This window comes from Carcharhinus amblyrhynchos, chromosome 1, assembly GCF_965287045.1.
Source record: "Carcharhinus amblyrhynchos chromosome 1, sCarAmb.v2.hapA, whole genome shotgun sequence".
In the NCBI taxonomy this organism is placed as follows: Eukaryota; Metazoa; Chordata; class Chondrichthyes; order Carcharhiniformes; family Carcharhinidae; genus Carcharhinus; species Carcharhinus amblyrhynchos.
The window spans coordinates 37,994,662-38,019,973 of NC_137324.1; the positions used below are offsets into that span (position 1 = coordinate 37,994,662).

Sequence of the window (25,312 nt, forward strand, 5' to 3'; positions counted from 1 at the left end):
TTCTACATTCTCATCCTAATGTTTAAATCCATTTCTAGTTTCTCTCTTTCCTACTTTGCGGTAACACTGGCCATAACCTTCTAATCCTCCATGGAATCAGAGGTGATGCCAGAGGACTGGAGTATTGTATATGTTCTTTTTTGTGCAAGAAAGGATTGGCCTAGAAACTACAGGCCAGTCAGTTTAATCCTGGTAGTGGAAGAGTTTTAAGGACGTTAATCTGGGAGAAAATTAGTAGTAATTTGGTTAAGTATAGATTGATCAAGATAAGCCAGCATGAATGTGTTAAATCTTGTTTAATTAACTGGACTGTAACAGAGAGGGCTGATGTGGCATACGTGCAGTTCCAAAAGGTGCTTGATAATGTGCCCCATAAATCAACAATGATAGCACGGTTACATAATTGGCCAAGTCATGGTGAATGGTTGTGTCACAGGCTGAAGCAAGGTATATAGTGGGGTTCCCCAGCAATAAGTATTAGGACCACTGTTTCTCATGATATATATCAAAGAACTAGACTTGAGCACAATTCCAGAATTTGCAGATCACCCATTACTGGAGGTATTGTGAACTGTGAAGAGGATATTGATATACTCCAAGAGTATGTTGGAATGAGTGGACTCTTGGCAGATTGATTTTAATGCACAACAACGTGAGGTACTACATTTAGATAGGAGGAACAAGATGAGGTAATATAAAATAAAGGATACAATTTTAATGAGGGTGCAGGAACACAGAAATGTGGGTGCAGATATGCACAAATCGCAGAGCAGCTTGGGAAGGAGGTTAAATAGGCCCTGGGGATCCTTGGGTTTATTAATACCTAGAGCAAGTAGGCAAGCAAGCTATGATGCAAATTAATACATCACTGGGTTGGCACAAACTGGAGACTGTGCCCCATTCTCAACACCACATTTTAGGAAGAACATAAATCCTTTAGTTAAGGTGCAGAAAAGGTTTACAAGAATATTGAGCAACATCAGTCAAATGAATACATTGAAGAAGCTGGGTTTGTTCTTGGAGAAGAGAAGGTTGAGAGGAATTCTGATGAAGATTTTCGAAATTAAGACAGACTAAATAGAGAGAAACCATTTGCATTGGCAGAGAGGTTGAGATTCAAAGTACACTGAATTAAGTGAATGGCAAAAGATCATCAGTGACACAAGAAAAAAACAGATTTTATTCTGCAAGTAAACTAAAACTAAACTAAAGTGGTCACTTTCCAGAACGTACTGCTCGAGTGTGTAGTGGAGTCAGGGTCAATCCTTGCTTGCAAATGGGAATTGGATCAGCAAAAAATTCCTGGGCTATGGAATTGGGGGGGGGGAAGGTGGGAGGGAAAATAGGAAAGGACAGGGGGTAAGAAATAGGACAAGCTAAGATGCTTTTCCAGAGTGTCGGCAGATTCTGATAGTTGCAAGTTTCTAACATCCAGTGCATCAAGACACATGACTTCAATAACAACTTTACTGAGGCAATGCATTTCTCTATATTGCTCTGTGTAAAATGCTGGTCTTAATATTTACCTGTAAAAAGTACACTCAGCAGTGGAGTTATACTATTAATGAACAGTCCTCGAATACTCGCTGGGATTGTGTCTCTGTTTTTCTCCAGAAACCCAGATGCATTATATTGGACCTGTGTAGACAAGGTATTAATTATTACAAATATCAAAGCAAGTACAAAGTCAGGCATCAACGCACAAAGCAGTTGAAGGTACTCTACAAAACAAATCCGGTCATTTAAAACAAATTATTTGACTGCAAAGCAAATTTTTCGCCACCCCTTAAAAATATTGAAGAAAATAATTGGTCAACTGTTCCTTCAAGACCCATTTATTTACTCCACAAACAGAATGTATCCAAACATAAAAACACAATATACTTCCCAAACTTGGAAGAAAAATTACAAAGCAAAATTAAAGGCTTGAAGTTGTGTTTTTTGCTGAAAGGAATATGGTGACATACAAAAATAAAGTTTGATTTGCAGGAAAATTCACAACAGTTTGGCATTCAACTGCTGGTTGCAGTGGCAGGTATCGGTGCCATATTGCTCATTTCCCATTATGTGCACTGACCTGGACAGGTGCCAGAGTGTGGCAATTAGGGGATTTTCACAGTAATTTTATTGCAGTGTTAATGTAAACTTACTTGTGACACTAATAAATAAATTTTAACTTTATTTTAACTTTTTAAAATTATGCACAAATGAGAAACAAGGTGCTATAGGCTGGATGGCCCACCCAGGCATTTACTGACTGGTTCCTCACTGTGGCCACCATATTTAAACAGTCCCTGGCACTGCTTTCTCATTGCCTGCATCCCAGAATGGCTTGAAAAAAAAAGCCATGGCTCACAAAGGGAAGGAGAACGCTGCTCCAAAGATCAGTGATGCCTCACTAGAACGCCTGCTGTATCCAGGCGAGGCCCAATGAAACGTCCAGTAAAACTGTGAAGGCCGGAAGAGGTCTACTAGTCTCACCAGTCTGATTTTGGAGCCAGTGACAGCGGTCGTCAGTGCTAATGCTGCACAGAAGAGGCCAGCCAACCAGTGCAGGGAGAGGATGAATGATCTCATCCGTTCCACTAAGGTAAATTAACCACCTCATTACAATAAACTCTCACATGCATCAGACCTTCACACCTGCCAGTTCAAGGGAAATCACCATTCTCTCTCACATAAACCTTCACAGATCCATCAGGCCTTAAATCCTCTGCAATTTGTGTTCCCGTATCATCCCAACAAAGTGAAAGAGATTGTCATCAACTTCAGGAAGTGTAGTGGAGAACATGCCTTTGTCTATGTTAACAGGGATAAAGTGGAAAAGGTTGGCAGCCTTGTTTTTTCAGGTGACCAGATCACCAACAACCTGTTCTAATCCTCTCATGCTGACGCTATAGTTAAGACAAACCACAAACGCCTCTACTTTCTCAGAAGGCTAAGGAAATTTGGCACGTCAGCTACGACTCTCACCAGCTTTTACAGATGCGCCATAGAAAGCATTCTTTCTGGTTGTATCACAGCTTGGTATGGCTCCTGCTCTGCCCAAGACCACAGATGCCAGAGTATGTCAACTAGTTTCATAATTAGTACCCTCACTGCGGTGATCATGTAAGCTGGCTTATGACATTAAGAAACAAACATGAGGAAACAACCAGGTTTAATCCATAATCTGAATCAGTTGATTTGAGGTGGAGCAGTCCTGGTATACATAACGACGTTTTAAACTTTGCTCCCCAGGTGAGTGATATCAGGGTTAGCTATTGATTTGTGTAAAGTGATTACTTACTCAGAAGTGCCTGGAGAGGGTGCAATTGGGTTGCAATGTCCATATAGTGCATTCAATCCATTGGCATCCACCAGCAACGCTCACATTTAGCACTATGGAACTAGCCTTCAGTGAGAGCATCAATATAACTGCAATTACTTCCTGCTGTGTCATTCTGCTTCTCTTCCTGTACATTTGTAGAGGTTGGGGGCACCAAAGGGGAACCCTCAGCACCATTATAACATTAATTAAAGTAACTTATTGCTAAATGTGGAGAATATATCAACACCAATAATCATCTGGTAGTCAAGGCTGTTGCTTGAAATGTATCCTTCCTCTCTGACACTTACAACTGATTGTTCTTGTCAGTGCAAATATCAGCATAACTCAATCATTGCTTTGTTTTTGAAATGAACAGGGACAATATTAAAGAAGAATATTCCATCATGAAACAAATTACTTTAATTTTAAATTTATACAAAGCTATACATAGAATTGCTTCCTCACAGCTTCATGGACCTGGGTTCAATTCCAGAATTGAGTTTCTGATTGGGCAGAGTTTACACATTCTCACCATGTCTGCATGGGTTTCCTCCAGGTGCTCCTGTTTCCTCCCACAGTCCAAATATGTACGAGTTAGGTTGATTGGCCATGCTAAATTGCCCCTTAGTCCCAGAATGTGTAGGTTAGACTGAATAGCGCGGTAAATAAATGGGGTGCTTGGGGATAAGGTCTGAATGGGATTGCTGTTGGTGCAGATTCGATGGGCTAAATGCCTCCTTCTGCACTATAGTAATTCCCAGTGGTTTTTTTTTTTAAGCATGATTTTCAGATTTTCTATGATTTCTTTGATGAATTTACCAGTTAGAATAAATCCACAACATATCCGTGGACAGATAATTAGTAGCATACTTTGCCAGGTCAAGACAATCTACCGAACATCCGACAGTGAGTCAAACCAATGCAAAGTTATAGGCGTCTTGACTGAAGGGCCAACTGTCTAATTTAAGATTTTACTCAACAGGTATTAATTGTCTTGAAGACTTCACATCACAGACCTTTTCTTTAAAATGAGAGTTGTGTCTAGCATGTCAGTTAATTGCAGTCACTGTGCCAAAAACGCACTTAAAATTGATGAGGCTCCACCAGTCTTGTTTCAACAGGATGTAGGATCAATGGAATAGTTGAGTATTGTTTGTATCTCCTGTCTCCACTTTTGGTTTTCTATTCAAAAGGATGGGAAACTAAATAGTTGATATTCATTTCACTTTAATGGTTGTTTGTGGGCTGATCAAGAAGGAAGATTACTGGAACAGGAGTTCACTTAAAAATCAAACTCACTTTTTAGACTTAATGGTGGCGATTCTCCCAGCCTGCTGGGCCAGGAGACATCAGCAGAGGCCTTGTGCAGGCTTCCCGCTAGGTGCCCAGGCTTCTGCACACTTCTCAGACCAAGGTTTGTAGCATCATTAGCTCCACACCGGATATAGGCATGGAGCTGATTTCAATATTTAAGTTTTAATTTACATCTGATTAGTGCCCCCTGGAATTGAAGTCTTCAGGCACACGAGCATCTCCCCCCTTCCCCAGGAGTGGTTCCCTCCAGCAGGGTTTACAACCGTTCCCCACCAACAGGGAACAGGCAACCAACCCTGCTGGAGGGAGGAGAGGCAACTGAGACCCACTCCAGGTGGTCAGGGGTAAGGAGGGGGTGTCCCTGGGCAGTGCCTGCCTTGTTCCCTGGCACCACCCACCAGGCTTCAGGCAGTGCCAAGGAGCAGGGCATGTAGGGGGACCACTGCCACTCTGTGAAGGGATCATGGGCAGAGGGAGAGAGGATTGGTGTGGGAGACTGTATGAATGAGGTGGATACATAGGGGTTTGCCCACAGAGGTCCGGGAGACTAGCGCTGGGGAGTTGCGGTGCTGGCCCGTGGTCGGACTGTGTTCAGAGTGTGGGAGATTCATTCTGAAAATCATGCTAGAAAAAAATTACTCCCACTTTCACACAAATTGGGGACTTAGAATTTTTTTGGGAGAATCTAGGCCAATAGAGCAAAAGAAGCCAACCACATTGAGGCACCATATAAAACACAGCAAACGTTGTTTACCACTCATCTAAAATATATATTATTAAAAAGATTAACACTATTATTCAAATATAAATACTGAGTACATGGCACCTAGCGCAGGCAAATGTAATACGGGAACTATTCAGATACTCTAATAAAATCCAACTGATATTAGGAGATAGTTATAGTATTGCACAGACAGACAATCAAGGAATCAAATTCAAATGTCAACAGAATAAATTGTGAAATAGAATCAGTAAATCTGGAGATCTGTAGGCCAGGGCTAAGGAAGGAGAGAAGGTTATTAAAACCTTACTCAAATACTCAATAACATCCTGGCTTTGCACAACTCTCAGATATACTGGGTGTTCATAGAATCTCTACAGGAAAGGAGGCCATTCAGCCAAATCAGGCCTGCAATGACAATCCCACCCAGGCCGTAATATCACCCTGTAATCCCATGTATTTACGCAGCTAACCTGCTTGACACAATCAATGTTGCATACCTTCAAGGAGAGCTTCAGAGTGTTTTTGTAGCCTCATCCTCAGAACGTTGGCCAATTGAGAGTTGGGAAAACAGGACTGGAGTGTACTCAGTCCACTACAATTAATGTTACACTGGTTTTGCCCAAATGCTTGTTGAGCTGTCTTCAAAAAAAAGGTCACCCTGGTCCTCCCAAAGACTGTGTCAGGCACAATGTTGGTAGAATTTCTCTAATGGACTTCTGTGTCTCAGATACATAGTTCACTGTGCAACCTTTAGAGATCGCGCCGAGTGCTGAATCAGGTGAGAAAATGAGAAAAGCTGTGTAAAGCTCACAGGCTTCGCAGCTGCATTTTCTCACCTAAGTTAACAACACTCTTTGCAGTTTTAGAGTGCTGGCGATGGTCTCTCAGCCAGCTGGAGGAGCCGGGTTTAAAAACGCCAGCTCTGCTGAGACTCTGCCATTTTTAAAGGGCACCCCAATCTCAAAGTTAAATTTAACCCAAAGAACATCGGGATTCCCCCACAGACACGGGCTCCCCACTCCCCACTGTCTCACCAATGGACACTGAGGACACCCCAATCCAGTCATCCACAGACACACTGCACACCCCCACCCAACCCCACTTCCCACCACCCCACCCATCCACCCCCACCCACCCCGCTGCTAAAAGGAAGTTTTGTTTCAGTTACACAGGCAGATCACATGAAGTACAGTTTGGATCTCCTCCCTGAAACAAGGATATTGTATTAGAACCAATTCAGAGTAAGTTCATTCTACTAACTTGCAAGGGGAATGTTTCCCCTTGCAAGAGACGCTAGGGCTGACAGGCACAGTTTAAAAATAGGGATACTCCCATTTAAGATGGAGATAAGGAGAAATCCTTTTCTCTCAGAGGGTCAGTAGCCTGTGGAATTCTTATCTGCAGAGAGCAGTGGAGGTAAGGTCATTTCAAATTTTTAAGGCTGAATGAAATCAATTCTTTATTAACAAGCAGGTTGGGTAGACAGGAAAGAAGGTTTGAGGCCACAGTCAGATCAGCCATGATATCAACTGGCAGAGTAGATTTGAGGGGCTGAATGGCATACTCCTCATCTTAATTTGTACATAATCATTGCAAACATGAACAATCTACCAGAAGCAAAAAGCTCAACAGAATGTAGCTCTAACAACTTAATCAAGACCAGGAATCAAGATTAGCAATTTGATTACCTCAGACACCGCAAAAAATACCCAAATAGTTCAGTACTTGGTAGCATAATAGGGATGTTATCCTAAACAGGAAGGGTGGGAATATGATCTTTTTTATTTCACAAGTCCTCAGGATTTGGGTAATGCTGAGCTGCCTGCATTCACTGTTCTTTCTTTGATGCCCTGGGACACTTTTCGAACCACTGCAGTCTGTGAGGTAATGGCTTGCAACAATTGTTTGCAGAACCAACCTGTACCACACCAGCTCTCAAAAGCATTTTCAACTTTCTAAATACAGATCACAGAAGTGAGAGAACTTTAATGTTGTCCTTTTAATGGCTACAGGATATTCAAAAGTCAACGCCAGTTAAGTAATATTGAAATGTGGTCACAGTTGTAAATTTTGTGGCAGTCAATTTGTGCAAAGGAAGAGGCCCTCAAGCAACAATGGGACACTTGGTCAGGCAACCTGTTATAATGGTGATGCTTGAAAGATGAAAGTTGGCCTGAACAAGTCAACTCTTCACACTTTCACAGAGGCACACTCATCTCCAACCTGCAGAGCTGGTTCTAGTTTTCTTTCTCCTCAGTCTTCCCAATTCAATCTGACACTCCTTGCACCAGCTATCCTGTACAAACTGGTACTCCCTCCTCCCCTCCACCCCCCCCAGCAGCTCCCCCCCCCTCAGCAGCCACCCCCCCCACCCTTCCTCAGCATTAGCCTAGCTTAGTGGCAGCATTCCCATCAGAGGCAGGAGGCTAACTCCAGGACATGAACACATTAAATCTAGACCAGCACTTCAAGGCAACATTCAAGGAATGCAAAAGCATTGAAGCAGAACTCCTCTGAACACTTAATCCCTGCTGGTTTTGGGACGTTGCTGTATGGAAATTGGTTACCCCGTTAGGGGCCACAATAACTCTGACCACTCTCAGTAAAGTAATTGCTCGGCTGTGAAATGCTTTGGAAAATTCCAACGGTGTGATGGACAATATTACAAATGCAATGCAGCTCTTTCCTTTATTCACCTCAGGTCAGGGATGCCTGATGGTTCTTCATTCATTTCACTCAAGTCACAAAAGTACCAACAGGCATCAACACCATAGGACCTGGCCTCTGAAAGCCTTGACTGCACAGATACGGGACAGATCTGAACCCATGTTGTCCAGTGATGGATTGGAGGGAAAAAAATTACACTGCCACATCTTGCTGCAACTAAAGCAGACTCAGGACTCAGCAAGCAGAAGAGAAAATGAAAACAAGCTTCTTGTTGGCTCGCATAGCTGAATCTGATCTTTGAATTCTAATCTTTTCCCCTTATCTATTGTTCCAGCAAAGCTACACACCAAGATTCTACAGTGTCCCAGACAGGCTGTATGGAAGATTTTTCTCATTAACCGATACCTTTGCTCTGGAAGGTGAGAATATTCTTATAGGATTCAAAGCTATAGTGGCTTGCTCCTGTGGAGCTGATTCAATACCAATACTCATACAAATGATGGTGGTCAGATGCATTGCTGAACTCTGCGTACGACATCTACTTTCATAGAATCATAGAATCCTACAGAGCAGAAGGAGGCTATTCAGCCCATCGAGTTTGCACCAACCACAATCCCACCCAGGCCCTATCCCCGTAACCCCACATATTTACCTAGCTAATCCCCCTGACACTAAGGGCCCGATTTTACCATTGCATCGCGCTCGTTTTGGGGCGGGAAAATGTGGTAAAATCGGGTCTGAGGCCATTAACGCAATCCATGCCCGCACAGATGGCAACTTCACCGAGACCTAGGAATGGCCACAATCTGATTCGTGCCCAAAAAAAAGGGGCGCAACGGTGATTTAAATGCATTTGCATACATTTAAATTGAATTAATAAACTGCCTGCCCAACTTTATCAGAATTTCCCCCTTTGCCACCACGTTCGCCAATCCAGAATCGAGCCAAAATGGACATACTGAATAAAAGTCTGAATCGGGGGGGTGCAATCATTGTCTGGTTGGGGGGGGGTTGAGGAGGGAGGGCAGATCATTCTCTGACGAGAGAGTGGGGAGGGAGGAGGAGGAGGAGGCAGGTCAGATGTACCTCTGGGGGACAGAGTTGGGAAAGTGAGGCCAGATCATTCTCTTGGGGGTAAGCTGTATCTCTGGTGGGGGGTGGGGGCAGGGGGAGGCCCGATTGTTGTCTAGTTTGGTGGGGGGGGCGGGGGGGTGCGGTGGTGGGCAGACAACTGACATGTACGTCTAAGGGGTGGAGATGGGGGAAGAGAGTGGAGTGAGGCCAGATCACTCTCTTGAGGGGGGGGGGGGGGGGGCGGTGTTTGTAAAATATATGGGGGGGGAAAAACAGTGGGGTGGGTGGCAGGTGGTCGCGATCGGTCTGGATGGGTGGATAAAGGGGGAAAAATTTATGCTGTAGGGGTGTGGGTAAATGTCTGTGGGGACCATCACTCCTGCCTTTTGCTCCCGAGCTGCTTTCTCCACTTCTTGTGGCCTGGGAGCAATCTGACATGGGCACGCTTTTTCAAATTTTTTTCTAACTGCATGCGCAGTTCAGAGCTCCGATCATTTCAGGTGCGCTAAGCACTGCCCACAGTGCGATTCAGACTCAATTTTTTTTTTCAGGCTGGGTGCATATCAGGGCTCCTGAAAGCAGAGTTCCAAGTCGGATCTGAATTGCGCCCAGATTCAGCACTTAGAATGAAAGTGGTAAAAATCAGGCCCTACGGGGCAATTTAGCATGACCAATCCACTCAACCTGCACATCTTTGGACTGTGGTCAGAAACTAGAGCATCCAGAGGAAACCCCCATGCAGACATGGGGAGAACGTGCAAACTCCGTACAGACAGGTGATCCAAGCCGGGAATCGAACCTGGGTCACTTGCACTGTGAGGCAGCAGTGCTAACCACTGCACCATCCATTCATCAGTAACTTTTTCTGAAGAACACACAAGGTTGCTAACATCCACAACAAAGCCATATGATTTAATATATTATATATATATCTACGAATGTGTTCTTTGCTGTTGGTGAAATGATATTATTGTGGTTAGCCAACTTTTCCCATTGAAATGAGAGACAACAACACTTACCTTTCCTGCATAATGTATCACTGTAAAGGCTGGACTGTGGCTTCTCTCCACTTTATAGTGGGGATTCCCTTTGAAACTATTATTTATCTTGTCCACAAAGGTCCTATCGGTGGCCTGTCATGGAATATAAAATGCATGCATAAATCTTGTACACATGTCCCTACGATGCTTTTAAGACCTTTTCAGCGATTCTCCTAAACAAGTTTAAGAGTTGAATTTGTGTAAGTAAATGACGCTGGTTTTCTCAACGGAATTTTCAAAATGAATCACCCACGCTCTGTGCATTACAGAGTGCCCTACCATGAATTGTGTGAAATACCGGGGGCAGATCTATTCCCACTGAACAAGCCTGCAGCATACTGCTGAATGGGTCACTGCGCGTCTGTCAAACTGGAAATCGGTGCATGTGCCCGGGGCCCCACGTTGCCAGCCTCCCGATCACTGGCCAGGAATTGAGCTGGTCAGCACAGCAACCCCTCACCACTGGCTCTCCGGCCCCTCCACAGCCTGATCACTGGATCCCAAACTGCCCAGCCAGCCTCAACCACCCACCCACCAGCTGCGCCCCCCCCCCCCAATCTCTGCACCCCCACTACTCCTTCCCCCCGCCCAAGAGTCCTGATCTCCTATTTTCCATCCCCCCCGCCCCCCACGATCCCCTTTACAGGCTGAACCCCCCCCAACCCCTCAATCACATCAGCAGGTCAAATCCCCTGCCTCCCCCAATCCCCTCAGCAGGCCGACGCCCTAATCACTGGCTTCCATCCCTCTCGCTCAGCCTGTGCAGAGTGGCAGGAGGACCCTCCACCCCCACTGCCAATGATCCCCCCTCAAAGGCCCTACCCCCACTAGATCATGCCCATTCCACTGCCCAGTAGGCAGCACCAAGGTACTCGGCAATGGCATTTTGCTCTTTGGGGGCCAGTGTGGCACTGCCAAACTGGGAATGCCCAGGAGAGCACCCTTTTTACCCATGACCCTTGGCAGGGGGTGGGGGGGAGGGGGGGAGGGCCTCAATGGCTCCCCCCCCCTTAACTTCAGGGGATGGGGGGGGATTCTAAAGGTTATTTATTATTCATTTATTAGTGTCACAAGTAGAACATAGAACATTACAGCACAGTACAGGCCCTTCGGCCCTCAATGTTGCGCCAACCAGTGGAACCAATCTAATGACCCTCTAACTAAACTATTCCAATATTATCTATATGCCTATCCACTGACCATTTGAACGCCCTTAAAGTTGGCGAGTCCACAACTGCTGCAGGGAGGGCATTCCACGCCCTTACCACCCTCTGAGTAAAGAACCTACCTCTGACATCCGTCCTATAATTACCACCCCTTAATTTAAAGCTATGTCCCCTCGTGTTAGTAGAAACCCCTCGTGAAAGTGGGCGTACGTTTACACTGCAATGAAGTTGCTGTGAAACTTCCGGACCTGGGTCCACTAATCAGAACATAAAATACATTAACATGAGGAATTATATAATTTATGCAGCTCCACATGGATTTCTGGCATGGAACTGACAGCACCAGAAATCTGGCTGCCGGAGACTCACGCCCAGCAGGAAGCCCCCGCAACCAGATTCCACTCGAGTCCCCTGGCCGGTGATGCTACAAAAACAAGAGGAGAATCATCTCCTTTACCTTTGGTTTATAAAGGAACTTAATTATTTTCAATATATCTAAACTTGCTACAAGCCTGCGTGCATACACTTGGGAAAAAAACTGTCCAGAGCTCATCCATCAGTTTATCAAGGGGTTTGTGCATGTGTGTATGCGCGTGTGTGTGTGTGTATGTTAGTATGTGTATGTGTGTGTGTATATGTTAGTATGTGTATGTGTGTGTGTGCAGGGGGTGGGTGAAATTAGATCACATTTCACCAATCAACTGGCTGAGTCACTCATGAATAAAATTACATCTATCCTGTTGATCAGATGCTTAAAGCTACACTATCTTTCCACTGAAGTAAGCCAGACCTCATTCTGTTTGCTGACTGGAGTCTACGGATCAACGTTATGCAAATAAAACTACTTCAACGAGATGCAAATACACCATCTCCGACGGTTTAGATCAAGAGACTGCACCATCCAATATTGTAGGCTTCAAATGAGAACAGCGAGTTTCCAGTTTTTATTTTAATCCTTAGTCTACACTTCTAGCAGTTGGGTGTCACATTGAACTTCAGCAACTCCTGGGCTCCTTGAAGGGCCCAAAACTACTTCAAATATGTTGACTGATGCAATTCAGACCAGTTGGCCACTGAAGCGAACATCGAAGAGTGCAAAAGACAGCGCCTGAGATTCTCCAGTCCCGTTCTTCACAGGCCGGTTTGATGACAGGAGGGTCTCCTCCACTGAGAGGCACCCAATGTCAACCCTCCATTTCCAATTTGAATCCATCAGCATGTCATTTTGAGATACCAGTATGAGGGAGAGGGGTTGTAGGTAGTTTTGGGGCAGTTAAAATTAGTTTTAAGTCACATTTACTTCTCTGTTAATTGATCCTAAACCATTGATTATGTTTTGCTCACGTAAGTTTAATGATGCAAAGGTTTAAAGAATCGGTTTCTTAAAGTTTGTTGTAATGTTTCAGTTGCAATAATGGTGGCACAGTGGTTAGCACTGCTGCTTCACAATGCCAGGGAGCCAGGTTCGATTCCTGGCTAGGGTCTGCACATTCTCCCTGTGTCTGCGTGGGTTTCCTCCAGATGCTCCGGTTTACACCCACATTCCGAAGGACGTGCTGATTCGGTGCATGGACCCGAACAGGCACTGGAGTGTGGCAACTAGGGGAATTTCACAGTAACTTTATTGCAGTATTAATGTAAGCCACATTTGTGACTAATAAATAAACTTCAATTTCCACACCATATGTCATAGGAGCTGTGAAGTTCAGAGCTGGGTGAAACTAACTCAAACTAGTTCTCATCAGTTGATTGATAGAGGTTTTGAATAGAAGATTGGGGATCAAAATAAAAACTGGCACCTTGCTGTTCTCATTCAATACCTACAATATTGGGTGGTGCAATCTCTTGATCTAAACCAACAGAGGTGGTGTATTTGCATTTCATTGCATTAGTTTCATTTGCATGTTGCTGATCCATAAACTTATTTTTTTTACCCCTTGATAACAGATGGGATGAGTTCTGGATAGCTTCTCCAGCGCCAAGTGTGCGCATGCAGACTTGTATCAAGTTTAGATACAGTTTCTCTATAAACCAAAGATGGTTCTCACCCCACAGGTGTCTGATCACCTAAGGCCCCCAATTAAAAAGGACCAGACATTGAACAGAGTTCACATTTTTGTCCCAAATTCAGAGCGCAGAGTCAGGGTTCCAACAACCTGACACATTTGATGGGGTGGGGAAAGGGACAGTAACAGTGAGAATCAGGCCCACCAGCCCCAGAGACAGTGTGGAGACAGCCACAGGAGCTGCTGAGTGTGGAGGCAGGCAGTTTAAAAAAGGCTTGCCTTTTTTTCAAAGATCTGAATAGCTATGGGACTTGAATGCCTTGATAATGTCCCATTGAGTTTATGCACTTTTTACATGCATTCATGCCCACTTCTACCAATCCCAAACGGGCGCTTTGCCTCACCTCCTCCAAAAGGGACACCTGACCTCCCCAAAGGGCTAGCCCACTTCACTAATAACTCCAGCTGCTTTGGAACTTCTGTTCAAAGGGAGTTGTGTTTTGGACATTCCACTGAATGACTTGCATTTATTTGAAGGCAGCTGAACCGTTACATCTGCTGCTGCCTTTGTGACCCACGGATATGCAAACCACAACCTGCTCCCATTAACCCCCTCCTTTCCTCGTGGAAATGACGGGTGTCGAGTTTAGGCAGGTCACTTCTGGAATCCAGGCTCTGGCACCACTTGGATGCCACTGGGGCAGCAGAGTGGTCAACACTGCTGCGTCACAGTGCCAGGGACTCGGGTTCGATTCCCGGCTTGGGTGACAGTCTGTATGCTCTCCCTGTGTCTGCGTGGGTTTCCTCTTACAGTCGGAAAGACATGTTGGTTAGGTGCATTGGCCATGCTGAATTCTCCCGCAGTGTACCCTAACCAGGTGCCAAAGTGTGGCAACTAGGGGATTTTCACAGTAACTTCTTTGCAGTGTGAATGTAAGCCTACTTGTGACGCTAATAAATAAAAACGTTTTAGTTAAGATGCAGAGCCCTTCTCTCATTGCACAGATTCTTGCCAGAGTGCCTGTGTCAATGGCAGGCTGCAATGGCTTTGAATACAAGATATTCCCACTGTCAAAGGTCAGAGTTCACTGAGCCTGAAACAAGAGAAAGAGAGTTCCAGGAGGTGGAAACTTTAATGGGGAAGCTCCAGCACATGGTCTAAGCAAGACCATGAATTCAATGAATCAGAAGGATTTTTAGAGGAGTCAAACAAATTGAACTGTGTCTAGAGCTCAGGTGGAAAGTAAAAGCCAAACCAGCAGTCAAGTTAATGTCCTGGTTTGTTTAGTTTAACTCTTGTTTCTGAATAAATTGTCCTGATTTACGACAGCAAAATATCTCCTACTACCTTATCACTTTTAATCTTGTCGAACTAAATCCCGAGTGGGATAAAAACCCACTGGGAGGGAGGGAGGAGGAAAATTGTAATGAGGAAGAAGAAAGAAAAAGGGGAAGAAGAAAGGAGGAAACAAGAAAATGAGGCTTCATTCTGGTTTTTAAAATTCTACAGGTCAAAACCTGGAACATTAATAAGCTTTTCTCTCCATTGCTGTACTTGACATGCTGGATATTTCCAGCATTTCTTTTCAGATTTCCAGCACTTGCAGTGATTTGCATCAGAATCATTCCAGTTCGGATTACAAGACATTACAGGAAAGCTACAATTCTTCATGACTCAGTTCCTTACCCGTGGAAATGCAGTTTGTTCATCCAATAGGGAAAACATTCCGAGTGGTTTTGCTAAAAAGAGATCCTACAGAGAGAACGATTGTGTGTGAATAAAACAGAAGCAAAACAAAATCCAATAAAGCCAGACAGAATTGTAAGTGCCATTTTTACCAGTATTGCCTTGTTGTCCTTAAATGTTATAGCTTCCCACTCAATTCCTTCTTGCTTGTACTCATTCTGTTGCATTAAAAATATGTGCTGCAGATAGAAAAAAATTGCATGAGAATCTTGCATTTAAAAGGAAAATTAATGGAATATAGAGCAGGGAGATATAACTGACACAACACACACTACAGAAAACAATGGTAATTTTAACCAGCCGCCTCTATTCAGTCACATTTCATATTCCCAATCAATATCTCATGCAAGATAATTGAGTTATTGGAATTGACCAGCGTACATCCGTGTTGTGGCTACCAAATCATAAAATGATCAGAAATAGTATTGTCAGAATCATTTAGGTGTCAGAGATGATGGGGCAAACCAATAATCAACCAGAGAGGAGAACAGGGAGGCCCAGCAGCTCTGGGTGGGATAGGTGTGCTACAATCAGTCAACCAGTACCAATGATCACAGTTTACATTGTTGAGCACTTTTGTGTTAGCTTTTGTGCCCCCAAATCAGAGCCAAGATCCTTATACTAATTTCAGAAAAATCTTCAAACAGTGAAAATTATGGGCTTGAGGCAGGGTGCACAAAATGTGATCAAATAATTCAGACAAACAGGCTTGCAGTTATTGAATTGTTCACAGGAGTTGATAATTGCTGAGAAAAGCTTCATATGGTGAAGGCAAGATGGTGTGAAGAATTAACCTTTGAGCCTTATTCTTGTAAACATTCTGGTAAATCGTCACAATGTGCCCTTTTTAAGATCCTTCCATCTTTCCATAAGTGTGGTGCCAATAATTGTCTACAATACTTCATCTTTGCTTATATACGGTGTCAAGAATTGCCCACAATACTTTAAAAATGTATTCCTTCAGGGAATGTGGCTGAATCTGACAAGACAAACATTTGTTGCCCGTTCATAATTATCTTGTACAGGCTGATTTGCCAATCCATCCAGAGTCTAGATCAGGCCAGGTAAGGACGACAGATTTCTTTCCCTAACGAACATTCGTGAGCTGCATGGCTTTTTAGAACAACTACTTCATGACCACCGAGACTAGCTTTATATGCCCAGATTTTATTAATTGAAGTTTGTGGCTGAATGGATTTTTACCTTTTAATATGCTGAAAGATCTTCAATCAAGCAAACCTGATTTTTTGGTTAAAGTTTTTTCACTATGCCGGGATTTTGCTTTGCGACCAGTGGCCTGGGATTTGTCAAAGGACAGAAGGTTTCAGAATTCAACAGCTTGTCCATTGCAGGGATGAGTTGTGAACAGACTCTTAGAGCCAGAGTTCTTTAGTTGGGCATTGGAATGCCACCAATATGCACTGAGATGATGAGGCCTGAAGTGACCAATGACACTGTGGTTGGATTTGATTGGCCTAATCAAACGATGTAATTGGGGTTCTGATCAATTCATTGGCTGGTTACCAAGGAACTTCTGGAGTTTTAACTCTGCTAACACAAAGAGCTTGTTCAGAAAGGCAGCGTGTAGAACCCACGAGCCAAGCTCACTAGGACAGCCAATGTTTGGAAGAACAGAATGAAAACTGATTCCATGTGACAACAAAATCTTGGCCAGGTTTTAATTGCAAGTGGAAATCAACCTTACGTAACAGGTAGTGAGTATTTGGTTTAAGCATTGCAAGTATTTACTGTTATTTAAGTAACTGCAGAACAAAGGAAATCATGTTTAAGTATTTAAAGTCAACTTTGTCTTCATTCACTACAGAGGTTAAAATACACAGACTTGGACAACAAGTTAAATTCCACCAGCTGCCATGATAGGATTTGAACCCACATCCCAGAGCACTGGCCTGGCTTCTTGATTACCATTCCACCATCTACCCTGAGGCCTAACTAGTGACTAAAGTTCCAGAACAGTTATCTTGCTTTTACTTATAAGCTCAAGAAGCACATTTGCTTTTCTATCCACCTCATCAATTTGCCATGCCAATTTTAAGAATCAGGGTATGTGGATTTCAGACTCTCTCCACTCGCCTATATTTTGTCCCGATAAAAGTTTTACCCTCCCCCCATCCTGGTTGTTATCCTTGGTATTGCCTTATCTTCACTCCCTCAAGTCCAGTGGGTGCAGGCCTCAATACAACATTACAGTGCAGTAGAGGCCCTTTGGCCCTCGATGTTGCGCTGACCTGTGAAACCAATCTAAAGCCCATCTAGCCTACACTATTCCAATATCCAATATGTTTATCCAATGACCATTTACATTCCCTTAATGTTGGCGAGTCCACTACTGTTGCAGGCAGGGTATTCCACACCCTTACTGCTCTCCGAGTAAAGAGCCTATCTCTGACATCTGTCCAATATCTATCACCCCTCAATTTAAAGCTATGTCCCCTCATGCTAGCCATCACCATCTGAGGAAAAAGGCTCTCACTGTCCACCCTATCTAATCCTCTGATCATCTTATATGCCTCTATTAAGTCACCTTTTAACCTTCTTCTCTCTAACGAAAATAGTCTCAAGTCCCTCGGCCTTTCCTCGTAAGACCTTCCCACCATACCAGGCAATATCCTGGTAAATCTCCTCTGCACCCTTTCCAATGCTCCCACATCCTTCCTATAATGTGACGACCAGAACTGTATGCAATACCCCAAGTGCAGCCGCACCAGAGTTTTGTACAGCTGCAATGTCCTCATGGCTCCGAAACTCAATCCCTCTACCAATAAAAGCTAACACACCGTAAGCCTTAACAACCCTATCAATCTGGGTGCCAACTTTCAGGGATCTATGCACATGGACACCAAGATATCTCTGCTCATCCACACTACCAAGTAGCTTACCATTAGCGCAATACTCTGTATTCCTGTTACTCCTTCCAAAGTGTATCACTTTTTCGCATTTTTCTGCATTAAACTCCATTTGTCACCTCTCAGCCCAGCTCTGCAGCTTATCTGTGTCCCTCTGTAACCAGCAACATCCTTCCGCACTGTTCACAACTCCACCGACTTTAGTGTATCCGCAAATTTACTGATCCATCCTTCTATGCCCTCATCCAGGTCATTAATAAAAATGATAAACAGCAGTGGCCCCAAAACAGATCCTTGCGGTACACCACTAGTAACTCATCTCCAGTGTGAACATTTCCCATCAACCACCACCCTCTGTCTTCTTACAGCTAATCAATCTGCCAAATCACCCTCAATCCCATGCCTCCGCATCTCTTATAATCCTTTCCAAAACTTTGCCCACAACAGAAGTAAAGCTCACTGGTCTACATTACCAGGGTTGTCTCTACTCTCCTTCTTGGACAAGGGGACAACATTTGCTATCCTCCAGTCTTCTGGCACTATTCCTGTAGACAATGATGAAATAAAGATCAAAGCCAAAGGCTCTGCAATCTCCTCCCTAGCCTCCCAGAGAATCCTAGGATAAATCCCAGGGGACTTATCTATTTTCAGACTTTCCAGAATTGCTAACACCTTCTCCTTCTGAATCTCACTCCTGTCTAGTCTAATAGCCTGTACATCTGTATTCTTCTCGACAACATTGTCTTTTTCCTGTTTGAATACTGACGAAAAGTATTCATTTAGTGCATCTCCTATCTCTTCAGACTCCATGCACAACTTCCCACTACTGTCCTTGACTGGCCCTAATCTTACCCTAGTCATTCTTTTATTCCTGACATACCTACAGAAAGCTTTAGGGTTTTCTTTGATCCTACCTGCCAAAGACTTCTCATGTCCCCTCCTGGCTCTTCTTAGCTCTCTCTTTCGGCCCTTCCTGGCTAACTTGTAACTGTCAAGCGCCCTAATTGAGGCTTCACATCTCATCTTGACATAAGTCTCCTTCTTCCGCTTCACAAGAGATTCAACTTCTTTAGTAAACCGCAGTTACCTCGCTCGACCACTTCCTCCCTGCCTGACAGGTACATACTTAAAGACACGCAGTAGCTGTTCCTTGAACAAGCTCCACATTTCAATTGTGCCCATCCCCTGTAGTTTCCTTCCACTTTCTATGCATCCTAATCTTGCCAAATCACATCATAATTTCCTTTCCCCCACCTATAACTCTTGCCCTGCAGTATATACCTATCCCTTTCCATCGCTAAAGTAAGCGTAACTGAATTGTGGTCACTGTCATCAAAGTGCTCACCTACCTCCAAATCTAATACCTGGTCTGGTTCATTACCCACTACCACATCCAATGCGGCCTTGCCTCTTGTTGGTCTATCTACATATTGTGTCAGGAAACCCTCCTGCACACATTGGACAAAAACTGACCCATCTAAAGTATTTGAACAATATCTTTTCCAGTCAATATTTGTAAAGTTAAAGTCCCCCATAACTACCCTGTTATTTTTGCTCCTATCCAGAATCATCTTTGCAATCCTTTCCTCTACATCTCTGGAACTTTTCAGAGGCTTAAAGAAAACTCCCAACAGGGTGACCTCTCCTGTTTCTAACCTCAGCCCATACTAGCTCAGTAGATAAGTCCTCATCAAACGTCTTCTCTGCCACCATAATACTGACCCTAACAATGCCACACCTTCCCCTCTTTTACCACCTTCCCTGATCTTACTGAAACATCTAAACCCCGGAACCTGCAACAATCATTCCTGTCCCTGCTCTATCCATGTCTCCAAAGTGGCCACAACATTGTAGTTCCAGGTACCAACCCATGCTACAAGTTCACCCACCTTATTCCACATGCTCCTGGCATTGAAGTAAACACACTTCAAACTCCTTCCTGCCTGCTGGTACACTCCTACGACCTTGAAACCTTGTTCATGACCTCACTACTCTCAACCTCCTGTACACTGGAGCGACAATTCAGGTTCCCATCCCCTTGCTGAATTAGTTTAAACCCTCCCGAAGAGCATTAGCAAATTCCCGCCCCAGGATATTGGTACCCCTCTGGTTCAGGCGTAGACCATCCAGTTTGAAGAGGTCCCACCTACCCCAGAATGACCCACAATTATCCAGGTATCTGAATTCCTCCCTCCCGCACCATCCCTGCAGCCACATCAATGAAATTGGTTTAGCCTTACATCTCCAGCTCTGGCTGGACCAGATCAGGGAGTAATGAGCCTCACTCTCCTCCTGTAAAGATATTCACCATACCAGGATAATCCTGGACATGAAAAAGCAGCAGCAACTTCACTACCAACAGACCCCTTTAATCCCCATCTACCCAGACAATGACCAGATAATCTATTCTCTCCGACTCTGTGTTGAGTTCATGTGCCACTCTAGGGCTGGAACAGAAGGAATCCAGGTGGACCCTTCAGCTGAATACTGAGGGAGTGCTGCTTTCAGGGATTGTCACCTTTCAGGTGAGATGTTAAACTGAGGTCCCATCTGCCTTCTCAGATTGTATTATTTCAAAAGAGAGCAGGAACAATATCCCCAGTGTCTAAAGTCTGTTTACTAAAGTGGGTTTAACTTGCCTCTTATCTTGGTCTGTTATAGACTAGTTAACAAGTGGTTTATTGCCATGATTAACCACTGACTCAAATACTGTTGCATCATGCAACAAGTCGCTTTCATTATTTACATGAATATAAATGACAGATAACAGTGGACCCAGCACCGATCCCTGAGACACACCTTTGGCCACAGGCCTCCAGTTTGAAAAACAATCCTCGACAACCATCCTTTGTCTTTTGTTGCCAAGCAATTTTGTATCCAATTGGCTCCCTCATCCTGATCCTGTGATATTTAACCTTATGCAACAACTGCCATACGTTACCTTGTCAAAGGCCTTGCTAAAGCCCATGTAGACAACATCAACTGCACTGCCCTCATCCACTTTCTTGCTAACCCCTTCAAAAAACTCAAATTCGTGATCCATGACTTTCTACTTACGAAGCCATGCTGACTGTCCCTAATCAGTTGTTGCATCTCTAAATGCCTGTAAATCCTGACTCTAATACCTTCCAACGGCTTATAACGAACAAAGAACAACACAGCATGGGAAACAGGCCCTTTGGCCCAACGTGCCCGCACCGCCATTTTAACATTATGGTGCCCTCCTCTACCCATGACCTTTGTCTACACCTATGGGGAAGATCGAGGGAAGACTAATTTAGGGACAATTTGTTACACCAATCAGCCTAACAGCACGTTTTTGGGATGAGAGGGGAAATCAAAGCACCCAGAGAAAACCCATGCAATCATGGGGAGAATGTACAAACTCCCGCAGACACCGGCCCAAATCCATGTATCTGCACAGCAAACGGTGATAGTCACTGAGCTGTCATGTTGCCCGTCAGATGGTCCAGATGAAGCGTACACTAACTTATGCTCTGCAAAAGCTCATGTATACCCCAGGAATTACAATTCAAAATTGAGATTTACTCACATGATTGAAGAAATACTGAAGCTGTTCATTTGCCAAATTAATACACATCTGTTCATATCTGTTTACTGCAAAATTCTCAAATCCAAAAATATCCAGTATACCTGAAAAAAGCAATTCAAAAGCACATTTCAAAACAATATTAATTAATTCAAATGTTAGGAGATGTTAGTGATTATTGAATAAAAAAAAACAACTGCTTGTAGTCAATTACACCGTTGCTCCTCCCAAAAAGCAAAATATTCAAAATTAACACCAAAATGTAAAGAATGTCGTTTACGGTTTCTGGGTGCGGGGCCAGACCAGAACATATTACCCATCCTTAATTGTCTTCGAGAAGGTGGAGAACTGCTGCAGATGAAACGGTGTAGGTACACCCAGAACGTCAACCTGCAGTGGTTTTATACAACGGAGTGCATGCTAAGCCACTTCAGAATCGACCACATAACTGTGGGTCTGGAGTCACATGTAGGCCAGACCAGGTATGGATCAGATTTCCTTCCCTAAAGGACATCTGTGAACCAGATGGGTTTTTTTAATAAAAAGACAATCGATTGCAATTTCAAGAACAATGTTAACTGGCGCCCCAGCAGCAGAAGAGATAGAACCATCTTTCTCGGTGCAGCTTAATTCACATACGATTTAGAAAGGTGGTAAGGTAGGATTACATACCTATCTCCTGTAGTTCTTCAGTATCCATGTCCTCCTTTGGAGCCAGAAGATGGTTGATTTTGCTGACTATCCAACCAAAAACTCTGCCATAAGCAACCTTAGCAATAGAATCCCTGGCATCTGTAACATTATTTAAAACAAAAATCAGAAAGAGAATTGTATATTCCTTCACATGCCCCAGGCAGAGAAAGGCCTGGTATCACTCCCCCATACCGCCACCTTTCCTACTCAACCAGTCCCTCCAGCCCCCAAACGTGGTCTGTGCCTCATTCCCTCACCTGATCAGTGGCCTTTAAGGATATACAGATTCATCAGCTGGGAAACAATCTACATTTATATAGCACCTTTAACACAATGAAATACCTCATGACCCTACACAAGACTTTTCATTGACAGCAAACAACAGAAGGAAATTAAAATTAGAGCTCGTGACCAAAAGCTTTAAGCAACTTCACAAAGGAGTTAAAGGGGCTAGAGGGAGATTTAGGGTGGAAACTTCAGATTTTAGGGCCCAGGTATGGCCACCTGTGGTGGAGAAACTAAAATCGGAGATGCACAACAGAGCTGAATTAGAGAAGCAGAGATTCCCAAGATGACTATGGAGCTGGAAGAGATTACAGGAGATAGGAAGAAGAGAGGCCAGGGATTTATAAGTTTTTAGTTTACTTTATTAGTGTCGTAAGTAGGCTTACATTAATAGTGCAATAAAGTTACCATGAAAATCCCCTAGTTGCCACACTCTGGCGTCTGTTCGGGTACACTGAGGGAGAACTTAAGCACGGCCAATACACCTAACCAGCTTGTCATTCGACTGTGGGAGGAAACCTGAGCACCCAGAGGAAACCCGAGCACCCAGAGGAAACCCACGCAGACACAGGGAGATCGTGCAGACGCCACGTAGCAACCCAAGTCAGGAATCGAACCCATGTTCCTGGTGGGCAGCAGTGCTAACCACTGTGCCACTGCGTGGCCCAAACAAGAATGAGAATTTTAAAATTGAGTCATTGCTTAATTGGGAGTTGCTTGTCAGTCAGAGAGTACTAGTACAGCAGTCAGGGTGAATGAGACTCGATGCGAGTTTGGACACAATTGGTATATTTTTGAATGTCCCTGAATTTATGGAGAATAGAACGCAGGAGACCGACCCGGAATATGTTAATGTAGTCATATCTCAAAGTAACATAGGCATGAATGAGCACTAAATATTGATGAATCCCGTTTTCGTCTTAAGTTTGATATTGCTCCTTAAATTTTATTTGGATTTATTGTTTCACGATCATTATGAACCTCTTTCAAATCATTAAAGCAGAGAAAAAAAATATTTATACGCAAAATTATCCACAGTAATTATCTACCTTTCTCTTCACAAAACCAAACATATGCTGCTGAGGTACAGGCACCTTGGGAAAATTAATTTTGAAAAAGCCAGATCATGCTTATTTCCCCACCCTCAGCAGCACTATTCCTGGTGGCAACTTGATAGTGGGATATTGAATCTGAAAGTGAAGTAACATCTGGACAAGTTAGTATAGTCTGAGTCTAGGAGGGGTACTGGGAAGTGAAAATGTTCCATGTTATTGTTGTTTTCATCCATCCTCATGGTAGCTGCTCTTGTCCACCTTAGAGAGACTCGTCCCTTCACATCTCTAACTTCTTCCAGCCCATCAATGCAACTAGGACTCCCAGTTCATGTGGGTTATCCTGGATCTCCAAGAATTGAAGGTTAATCTCCAGGACACTCCAACAAATAATCCAGAGACAGGAAACTCATATGAGATTAAAAAGTAGTATTTTAACATTTTCTTTGAACATTTTTACTTGTTTGTTATAAAAATACTGCAGAAGGGGAAATTAGTATTTGACAGTTGGGTATCATCCAATTGGATCATGAAAAAGTCAGTTTGTTTTCTAACTGGTCTGAGAGATGAGACACAGCCAGATGGACATATAGAAACTAGAAGCAGGGGTAGGCCATTCAGCCCACTGAGCCTGCTCCACCATTCATCTTGACCATGGTTGATCATCAAATCAATATCCTGATCCCTCCCTTCCTCCCATATCCCTTGATCCATTTAGCCCCAAGAGCTGTATCTAATTTCTTCTTGAAATCAGACAACGTTTTGGCCTCGACCACCTTCTGTGGTAGTGAATTCCACACATTCACCACTCTGGGTGAAGAAATTTCTCCTCACCTCAGCTCTAAAAGATTTACCCCTTACCCTCAAACTAGTTCTGGACTTCCCCATCATGGGGAACATTCTTTCTGAAATCTACCCTTTCTAACCCTGTTGGAATTTTATAAGTTTCTAAGAGATTCCCCTCACTCTTCTAAATTCCTTGTATGATAGACCTGCCATCCCAGGAATCAGCTTGGTAAACCTTCATTGCAGTCTCTCTATGATAAGGACATCCTTCCTCAGATAAGGATACCAATCCACTGACAGAATATGGCTGGCTAGATCAGAATCTATTGTCCATTCTTAATTTCCCTTGAGAGTGGTGAATGTGTGGAATTCACTACCACAGAATGTGGTCGAGGCCAAAACGTTGTCTGATTTCAAGAAGAAATTAGATACAGCTCTTGGGGCTAAATGGATCAAGGGATATGGGAGGAAGGGAGGGATCAGGATATTGAATTTGATGATCAACCATGGTCAAGATGAATGGCAGAGCAGGCTCAGTGGGCTGAATGGCCTACTCCTGCTTCTAGTTTCTATATGTCCATCTGGCTGTGTCTCACCTGTCAGACCAGTTAGAAAACAAACTGACTTTTTCATTATCCAATTGGATGATACCCAATTGTCAAATACTAATTTCCCCTTCTGCAGCATTTTTATAACAAACAAGTAAAAATGTTCAAAGAAAATGTTAAAAATAGCACTTTTTAATCTCATATGAGTTTCCTGTCTCTGGATTGTTTGTCGGAGTGTCCTGGAGATTAACCTTCAATTCTTGGAGATCCAGGATAACCCACATGAACTGGGAGTCTTAGTTGCATTGATGGGCTGGAAGAAGTTAGAGATGTGAAGGGACGAGTCTCTCTAAGGTGGACAAGAGCAGCTACCATGAGGATGGATGAAAACAACAATAACTTGGAACATTTTCACTTCCCAGTACCCCTCCTAGACTCAGACTATACTAACTTGTCCAGATGTTACTTCACTTTCAGATTCAA

At 43.7% G+C, this 25,312-nt stretch overlaps 1 protein-coding gene across 1 annotated transcript in view; it reads right to left on the reverse strand.

Moving 5' to 3' along the window:
• Positions 1–25,312, reverse strand: part of LOC145357271 (myosin-IIIb) — a 148,178-nt gene that overhangs the window by 46,461 nt on the left and 76,405 nt on the right. The window contains exons 10-15 of the mRNA XM_080210522.1: positions 22,138–22,257; positions 21,469–21,569; positions 15,141–15,227; positions 14,989–15,054; positions 10,109–10,222; positions 1,527–1,638 (exon numbers count right to left, since the gene is read on the reverse strand). Of these exons, the coding sequence (XP_080066648.1) occupies positions 1,527–1,638; positions 10,109–10,222; positions 14,989–15,054; positions 15,141–15,227; positions 21,469–21,569; positions 22,138–22,257 (600 nt within the window). The remainder of the gene's footprint in view (positions 1–1,526; positions 1,639–10,108; positions 10,223–14,988; positions 15,055–15,140; positions 15,228–21,468; positions 21,570–22,137; positions 22,258–25,312) is intronic.